The 9822-nt window shown below is 40.7% G+C and overlaps 1 protein-coding gene across 1 annotated transcript; it reads left to right on the forward strand.

Moving 5' to 3' along the window:
* The first annotated feature begins 7026 nt into the window (after nt 1-7026).
* Nucleotides 7027-9514, forward strand: LOC147892063 (zinc-finger homeodomain protein 2-like). Its single transcript, XM_087388663.1, has 4 exons — nt 7027-7114; nt 7500-7645; nt 7718-8626; nt 8827-9514. Exons 2-4 carry the CDS (start codon nt 7599-7601, stop codon nt 8870-8872), a joined length of 1002 nt encoding a protein of 333 aa, XP_087244789.1. The 5' UTR covers nt 7027-7114; nt 7500-7598; the 3' UTR covers nt 8873-9514.
* Nucleotides 9515-9822: the final 308 nt, after the last annotated feature.

The raw sequence follows: 9822 nt of genomic DNA on the forward strand, positions 1-9822 counted from the left end.
TTTTTTTTAAAAGAGAGAAAATTTCAGTAAGCTACGAGGCTTAGTAAAGCGAACGGGACTCAACAAGGCGAAGACTGTAGCCTAGTCTGAATGCTTGAATCAAGAAGACGATTAGAACCACGAATCACCGAGCAATTAATTGGAGATCAGTCGAGCGCATAAACGACTACGAGCGACATCATTGGTCACATATCTCCCACTCTAGTCTTTTCCACCTCTAATCAAAGAGCGAGATAAGTGATTTCTTTTGCTTTATATTTCATACACTTAGTATCTTCCGCCATCCATTTCTTACCATACACTCGAAATGCACTTTTTCATCCATTCAATTCTCATCTTTATTTTTCTCCGCTCCACTTTATTTGTACTTATTGCATTTTCATGGTGCATCAACCACTACCACCCACGCTCCAAGAGTAGTTAGATGCACTTCAGGCACAATTGGCCAATGAGTGTGAGCATAGGGAGAGATTGGAAAAGAAAATCAATGGTAAGAAAAGGAAGAGACATTCATCTGATGATGAGTCATCCGACGATGATTCTGACGATGATACTATTATCAGGACAATCAAAGCCACACTGAGAGCACAAAATTTAAGGAAGAAGAGTAAGATAAGTAGAAAAGCTTTCTCATTTCAAAATTTTGATGGAAAGAAAGAAGCACGCACTGTATTGTCTTGGATCAGTCAGCTAGATGATTATTTTTCAAGGGAGAAATTCTCTGAAAAAGATAAGATTAAATGTGCTGCAAATCATTTAGTAGAGAGTGCTGCACTTTGGTGGAACATCACTAAGCACAGTAAAAGGCGACCAAAATCTTGGAAGTCTTTTCAAAAGCTCATCAAGTGAGATTTCCTTCCCTCACATTTCAAAGCAAAAGCTAGACAACAATGGGACACTTTCAGGTAGTTCGATAAGGAAACAATCTCCACATATATTGATAGATTTTGGCAAACATTGATTCAATTACAATCTTTAGAGAGAATTAATGAGCGCGATCAATGAAGGAAGTATGTGGCAGGTCTAAAGTCTAAGTTGAGAGCCGAGATTAACATGTTTCATCCTCACTCACTGAGCTCAGCAATTTCTGTTGCAATGAATTGTGAAAGGAAGAATGGGATCCCAAAAGAAGGAAAAGATCTGGAACGGCAAATACCCTTCCATAAGAAAAAGAGATTTGATAAAAAGCCCTTCTTTAAATCTAAAAATGGTTTTATTTCACAGAAGACAGATTCTTCTTCGAAGCCGAATGGTGGGACTTTTCCAAAGAAAGAAATAAGGTGTTTCAAATGCAACAAGCTGGGACACATAGCCACTGAGTGTCCTGAAAGGAAGCAGACCCCGACGGCAAAAGTACACATGATTGACGACGAAGCAGCCAAGCAAGAGGGAGAAGTATAATTGTCATGCTCTTCTAAAGATGAAAGGTTTCATTAATGGCAAAGAGGTTGTTATTTTGCTAATCATAGTGAAGAACAGATATCCAATCCCTAGGATTGATGATCTTTTGGACAAATTGAAAGGGGCCAAGGTCTTCAGTAAGATAGATCTCAAATCCGGCTATTATCAAGTTCGTATGGTAGAAGAGGGTATATACAAGACTGCTTTAGAACTCAAATGGGACATTATGAGTTCTTAGTTATGCCTTTTGGGCTAACTAATGCTCCAGCTACTTTTAGTAGAATGATGAACCGAATCTTTCTTAAACACCAAGATTGTGTGGTAGTATTTTTCGATGATATTCTGGTGTTTAGCAAAGATGTTGAGGAGCATAAAGAACATCTAAAGCTAGCCTTTTCACTCTTGAAAGAAAATCAATTGTACATAAATCCTGAAAAGAGCAATTTCTTTCAAGATCAGATAGAGTATTTGGGTCACATTGTATCCATCGATGGGATTCGAGTAGATCCAAAGAAGATTGAGTGCATAGTCACATGGCCTAAACCCCGAGATATACATGAATTGAGATCATTCTTGGGATTGTGTAGCTTTTATAGAAAGTTTGTCAAGAATTTCACATACATTGCACATCCATTGACAGACCTTCTTAGAAAAGCTAAGCATTTCTTATAGACTGAGCGTCAAGATAAATCTTTTACAGCTTTGAAAGAAGCTCTCACACAAGCTCCTGTGTTGCAATTACCTGATTTCTCTAGACCATTCTTTGTAGTTGTAACCGATGCTATTGGAGCCGTACTTATGCAAGATGGACATCCAATAGCATATGAGAGCTGAAAATTAAAACCAACAGAATGCAATTATAGCACATATGATAAAGAATTAACCGCTGTTGTGCATGCCTTACGAATGTGGAAACATTATTTGATGGGATCTGACTTTCTTATCAAAACCGATCAGCAAAGTATCAAGCATTTGTTGACTCTGCCACTTATATCCGATAGACACATCAAGTGGGCATCATTTATACAGAGTTTTCAGCCCATGATTCAGTATCAACTTGGAAAGGAAAATGTAGTTGCTGATGCTCTTAGCAAAAAGCCAAGTATTAATCACATCATTGCTATAGAGACCCAGTCTTTTGAAGGTATGAAGAATTCTTATCAAGGGGATTCAGACTTCTCCGATATATGGAACAAATTAGAAAATAACAATTGGAATCCTATGTTGGACTATTCATGCAATGATGGATACCTCTTTTATCAAAAGAAATTATGCATCACTCGACCCTTCAGACAAATTGTAATAGAGGAAATGCACCAACCACCATATATGGGACATAAGGGAGTGACTGCCCTTTTACAAGTGATAGCAAGAGAATTTCATTGGCCTACTAAAAGAAAAGATGTGGCTAAATTTGTAGCCGAATGCATCACTTGTCAGAAGATCAAAAGTTACAAAGGCAAGACCCCAAGATTGCTAATGCCTTTGCCTATTCCTACGCAACCTTGGGAACAAATATCCATGGATGTCATAACAGGTTTTCCTACAATAGCGAATCAAAATGATATGATTTGGACGATAATAGATCGCTTTAGTAAGCAAGCTTATTTCATCCCATGCAAGAAGACTTTAACAGCTCAACAAGCTGCACATTTATTCATCAAGCATATCTTTGTTCATCATGGCTTGCCAAAGATTATAGTGTCTGATTGAGATTCGAAGTTTTGCAGTAATTTCTGGATTGCATTATTTCATAATCTAGGCAGGCGATTATGTACTTCTTCGGATTGAGAAAAGAAGATTGAAGAGTGTTGAGAAATGGCCAGTAATCAAGATGTCACCACGTTTTTATGGACCATTCAAGGTGATTCAGAAAATCAATGATCTAGCTTATAGGCTTGAATTACCTAATAATTGGAAAATACATAATGCTTTCCATATCAGCCTCTTAAAGCCCTTCAAAGGACCTTTACCTATTCATCCTATCTATGAAGAGGCCCCATTGATTGTTGATGAAGAAGAAATTCTAGAACTCGAATGCTTTGTTGATCATCAACAGACCTCGACCCGAAAAGGAAATGTCTATACTAAATACTTGCTCAAATTTAAGAATCATCTAAGAGATGATGCTCAGTGGATGCCTGAGCGGTTCTTTCGAACTTTTCCAGACCTCCTTAGTTTCTATAATCAAACACGCAACTGAGGTCAGTTGCAATCCAAGCAAGAGGGATGTTACAGAAATTATATTTATGATATATCTTGCTTTGGCCATTATTATTTTTAGTCGAGTGTGACTATGGCAAAATACTCCATAGGAGCGCATCAGACGCGGCGGGGGTCCTAGTGGATACTTTATGTGGTTAGTTGGGGACGCCTAGCTAGCTTGTGTTCTACCATGCTAGATGATCAGTATTGTGGTGATTCCATGTTAATACTGATGTCGCTAGTGTCATTGGTGTTGTGCTTGATTATTGTGCTTTGAGCGTGGTTATGTTGGGATCGGTTGATTCGGTGATTCGTTCAATCGATTGTTAATAACTAATGTAATTGGCGGCTTGAGTACAGTGATGGAACTCATAGCGAGGATTGGAGTTAGTGTGAGGGTACTAATCGAGGTGTCGCACAGTGCATTATATATGGCTATGGGCCAATTTTGTATTTGTTTGATTATTGCCAAGTTTGAGCAATATATTTTGTTGAGGTCATAAATCATTTTGGGTCCTAAGATGGCTATGTAAAGCAAATCCCTCATTTTTGGATGGGAGAGATAATTTTGGCTCCTTGATGCTTTTATGAAATATCATAAATACTCTAGACATAGAGTCTATCATGATTTTGTCAATAGAGTTGCTAATGAAAATTCAAGAATGAATAAATATTGGATTAAGTTAATAATGAAAATCCAAGAATGCACGAATATTGGATTATTTTGAGCTGAATTGTTTTATTTTTATGTAAGTATAAAGGGCTAACTAACTAACTATTAGTAAATGCCAAGTTTTAGGTTTATCTTGTATCTTATGTTTTTGTCCCTTCATGTACGTGTGGTTACCTTCATTAATGTGCGTGTATGAGTGTGAGTATGAATAGGAGTGTGTGTGGGTGTTGGTGAATTTTAAAAAGGACTTGGAGAAGGTGCTATCAAATCATGCAACAATTATAGTTGGGATTGAAAAGCATATACATATATATCTAGGCATGCTCGTGCAATGTTTTTATCATATTTGCCCTCAACTCTTGCCTTATGTATTGCTTTTGCTTTTAGATTTAGGAATAAAGTATCTCCTAATGTTGAACTAGTGCGGTGAGCATACAATAGAAAATTGATTAATCATTCTTGGGTAAAGCATAAATCATAGAAACACCCTCTGTGTCCCATAACACATATTCAACATCAATCCCTTCATAAGAATCCAATGGGAAGGATTTCATAACACCAAAAGAGTAACAAACATCAATAGGATGGCCAAGATATTTGTTTATTGAGGGACAAGCAAGTTCAAGATTGGGAGAAAGCACATGATTGATTGCAAATAAATTTAGAAGCCACTAAAAGTAACATTCTTTCTAGGTTTAACATATTTTGAACGTTTATCATGAATTACCACTAGAGCCCCAAGATTCTCTAGCAAAAAGAAGAATAATTAATCATGGGAGTCTACCCCTTCTTCCACATGTGCCACCTTCTTTGACCATTTTATAGATGCCTATTATGGCAAGGCATATATTGATGTTTTAAACGCCCACTTTGTGGGTAAGGGCATTCTTCTAAGGGACTCTCTCTCTCTCTCCATTGATAAAGCACATGGATGCTTGTAGCAAAAAATCTTCCATTATCTTATTTTTCAAATAGAATGTTGTGCTCAAACTAGTTTATATATGCTTTAAGGTTGTGTATAGCATAGGGTTGCCCAAACATATAAATGTGTAATGCTCCCAAAAATACCAATTCAATGCTTCTTTAACGTGTCAACATGTTGCACATCCTTCCATTCCACAAACTAGAATTTCCCTATCATGTACCAATTATGTCCTCCAATTGATAAATTCAAACTTCCAGTCTAAGCATCATAACCCTAAGGAAAATTCACAATACACATAAGATAAGCAACTCATGGGGAGTCACTTCAGGAATTGGAAACTAGCATAGATCATCATGACAACAAACAAACTTGCATTTGAAGACATATAACCAAAATGAGAGGAATACTAGTAGCGTGATCCAAAAAGTTAGCAAGAGTGCAACAAGAGCTAAAGGAGGCTAAGTAAAGCAAGAGCACAACATGAAGAGAAGTAGGATCATAGCATAGAGAGGCCAATAAAATCTCATGACAAGGTAGATTAAATCAATTGACTGAGCATGGAACTGAAAACGTGAAAGCCAAAACACAACGAACAATTCAACACCAAAAAAGTAAGGTTAGTTTAGTAGTATACATGTCTCCCTTTCCTCTAATGGGCATGAGGTAGTGAAGAGACCAATTCCCCTTGGAGTAGCATTCAAGTTAGGCTTGGTCTCTTGGAGGTTCCTTCACTTGGGTGATTGAAAACTAGAATTCCAAAGGTGAATTTGCTCACTGTGTGCAATTGAAATAAGGAGGTCTAGTGGGTGGCAGTTAGTTTGCTATGTGTTGAATCATGGATGCTTTGTAGTGGGTGATCTAGTTGGCTCATGAATGGAATAGGGAATGGCCATGAGAGGATGTATTTAGGGATAAGCGGTCTGCTGGTTGTTTGGGAGAGCACATTTTGGAATAAAATCTGATCGGGGTAGCTTTTTTTTTTTTTTTGGGTGAATAAAATCTGATCGTGGTAGTTACATCATGGGAACGCAGTTTAAACCACATGGGAACTAAATTTATTAAGCTTGATTACACGGCTTGTCTACTTTGGTTACATGAACTAATCTCATCAAGTTTGCTTATAGGGGAGGAACTAAGTCCTCGTTCATCAAGTTTGCTTATAGGATAACTAAGTCCTAGTTCATATAGTTTGGTTATCGGATGCAATATTGGGAGCAAGGATTTCTAGAGCTTGTGGTAGTCTTTTTGAGGCACAAGGGACAGAGGTAGATGTTGAATCGAGTTGAAGGGAGTTGATGAATGAGAAAGCAATGTTCATAGAAAACTCGTAAACTACATACAGTGAACCTGCACTGTTTTCATTTTGACTCGATTTTGTTTTTCTCAATTCTATAAAATCTGCAAAATTTCAGGCAATTGAGTTGTATATCATCTGAAAGAAATCCATAGATTCTCGAGCAAAAAGGCTTGAGAAATTTGAAACCCCATGTGCTGTGATATTGTCGGGAAAAATGTTGTTGTGCTATGAGCACAAGGTAGGGCGAATTGACAGTATGCACTTTCTAGTTCTGTGCGATAGACGAGCGAGGGCGGGGCAGGCGGGGCCGACTGGTCTAATGCAACCAAACTTGTCGTTGTGAGGGGCCAGTGAGGTAAAGAGGTAAGGTAAAGATGAGACGAGGGGGGGGTAAAGGAACCAGGAAAGGGAGGTTAGGTAAGGGATGATAAGAAGAGGGTTAAGGAATTAATGGTGGAGATTTGGGGACCCTAATCAGGGATTCCTAATCTTGATCTTCTTCTTCTTCTTCTTCATCGTCGTCTTTTCTTCTTCTTCGTTGTCGTCGTCTTCTTCTCCACCACATTTCTTTGCGTCTCCGATAAGATTCCTGCAACGATTTCGCTCAACTTTCGTAAGTTTCTTCTCCATCTCCTCAAATTTCCGTCCAGATTTCCCTCTTCCTCCTTCAATTCCTTTCCATATCCCGCTTTTCCTCACTCTTTCGTCCATTGCTCGCTTCTTCCGTCCGTTTCTCGCCCATTTCCATCCCTCTGCGCATTTCCCCCGCTTTCTGGAGCCCTTGATCTTGGACGAATCGCAGCTTTGCTGCTTCCTCGCATGCTCCGCTTTGGTTTGTTGATTTATGGCTCCGTTTGATCCTTTGCTGGGAGCTTTTTGTCCCCCTTTTGCAGCCGGCCGGAATTTTTCCCACCCCAGCCCCCCGCAGCATTTTCTGTGCGGCATGGATTCCCTTTGCTTCGTTGCTCGCTAATCATTGTGTGCGGATTGCTTTGCAGGCCCGGATTATCCCTTCTTGCTCTGCTCGAATTCCGGTATCGCAGCACGACGTGTGTCGCGTTCCGGGATCTTCCTTGCATTTTTGGCAGCAATTGGCGATGCGTGGGAGGCCAATGCCGCAAATTGGAGCGCGCGAGTTCGGCAGGTAACGGAGCTTTTTGCTTTTCAGTCTCTCTCCTTCCCCTTTCTAGAGCTGAAGTTTGCCTGGCTGCATCAGTCATCAGGACGGGGAGTGTGCGTTTGCTTCGCAAGATCAGGTAGGAGACGAAGAGGATGAGGAGGAGGATCATCGCATAGACGAATTCTGCGCTGCACCTGCACTCCACAAATTGAACACTGCTTCTATGGATCGAGACACCATGCTTCAGTATCAAGCTTCCCATTACGCTGCTATGCCTGAGCCAGTGCGAATTCAGATCCCCAATGGCGGTTCTGCTCTTTCTCCTTCGCCCGAGGAGATTTCAGAACACGGCGAGGCCAAGCCTCCAAGGCTCCATATCCTGGGAAATAGTAATGGTACTCATTTCTCAGACGACAGCAGGCCACCGTCGGATTGGAAGCTCAAACAGGTCGTGCGTTACCGCGAGTGCCAAAAGAATCATGCTGCCAACATCGGCGGCCACGCGCTGGACGGGTGTGGGGAGTTCTTGCCGAGCGGAAAGGAAGGCACCATCGAGGCCCTCAAGTGCGCGGCCTGCTCTTGCCATCGTAATTTCCATCGCCGAGAAGTAGAGGGTGAACATTGCTGTAGCTGCAGCCAAATTCGGAGGGACCTGAAGACGTTGGCTCATTCTGGACCGCCGACTCCAGCGTTACTCGCCCTTCCCACCTCCAGAGATATTGTCTCACATGCTCAAATGGTGATGTCTCTAAGCTCCCCTCCCATGCATCCTGACGAGCTTGACGGTTCACATTTGCAGTCTGGGTCGTCCAGGAAAAAACGGTACCGCACGAAATTCTCTTCAGAGCAGAAAGAGAAGATGAATTACTTTGCGGAGAACCTGGGATGGAAAATCTCAAAGCACGATGATGAGGCCGTGATCGGATTCTGTAACGATATTGGAGTGAGCAGGAACGTGTTTAAGGTGTGGATGCACAACAACAAGCACCATGTCACGAAAAAAGGGTAAGTGTTGTTTTTACCTTGTAGCCATTTTCTGGCTGCAAAACTGTTTGTTTGGCTATAACGAGTCGGTTTGGATTCTCAACGAGATTACGAAACCTTTTTTGTTTTCCTAATGAGATCTCAGTGCACATGAAGGCTCTTGAGTTTGAAGATTGCTGTTCTGGATGGATACTGTGACATGTGATTTGTCTCGATTCCAGGGATGGTAGTACCGATGTGAAGTGCGAAAGCCCTCCCGACTTTTAGGTTAAACTGGATATTAACCGGAAAGAGCATCACATGTGGACGGTTGCAATGATCCGCCACAATTGTAACGGCGGTCTAAGCACGTCATTCGAGTCCCTTCTTTGTAGATCCCTTCGGGAAACGTCAAGATCGCGTGCATTTAAGCCTCTTCGCTGGCTGTGTTTCTTTCGACTTCCTATTGAGTTTAGCTTCTTGGACGTGGGAAAATGGCGTAAAAAGCCAACGATGGTTAACAAGTGGTTGAGTGTTTTGTAGTCAACCTGGCCGACCCAGGTCTTTCTTCATCAATAACTAGGCTCTACAATTGTTTTAACAGATGATATCTGTAGCAGTAGACTTAAAACTAACTACATGTCACTTCATTTGATTCTTGTGGAAGTACTGGTTTCAAGCAAATTTGGCTGAATTTAGTAGCTTCCTTTTTCTACAGAGAGGCTGCACTTTGAGGAAAGTAGGCTTTGTCTGCTTTGCAGTTTCTGCGGCAATCACAGACAAGTCAAAGGACTTGCTGTTTATCTGTTGTTATGGATGAGAGTCACCACTATGAGGTCCAGTTTTTTCATTTGCTGGTGCTGATACTGGTTTGATAGTAGAATTTAGATCTCAAAATCGTGTACTGTGTATGATTTTGTTGTTTATTCTCGTGGTATTTTGGCAAATAAGATCTGTTGTACATGAACGACAGAACCATTTACTGGTAAAAGCATATGTTGTCATATTAGCCTAAGAATCATGCAAATGAAGCACATTAAGGGTGCGACAAGATGAGCGTAAAAGAGGTGGATGAAATTCGGAGGGGGAGGGGGAGAAGACGTGGGGGATTAAACACTTTCAAAGAGGTAGTACATTTTGCAGGTGTGCTGATGCCAGGAGAATAACTGAATGGATCGTAATTGACTGTGAATCTTTGTCCAACTGTAGTATTCTCTTACTGAGCAGGAGCTGGCTTG

This window comes from Dipteris shenzhenensis, chromosome 17 (genome assembly GCF_047967505.1).
Source record: "Dipteris shenzhenensis isolate YYH24624 ecotype China chromosome 17, Dip_SZ_1.0, whole genome shotgun sequence".
In the NCBI taxonomy this organism is placed as follows: domain Eukaryota; kingdom Viridiplantae; phylum Streptophyta; class Polypodiopsida; order Gleicheniales; family Dipteridaceae; genus Dipteris; species Dipteris shenzhenensis.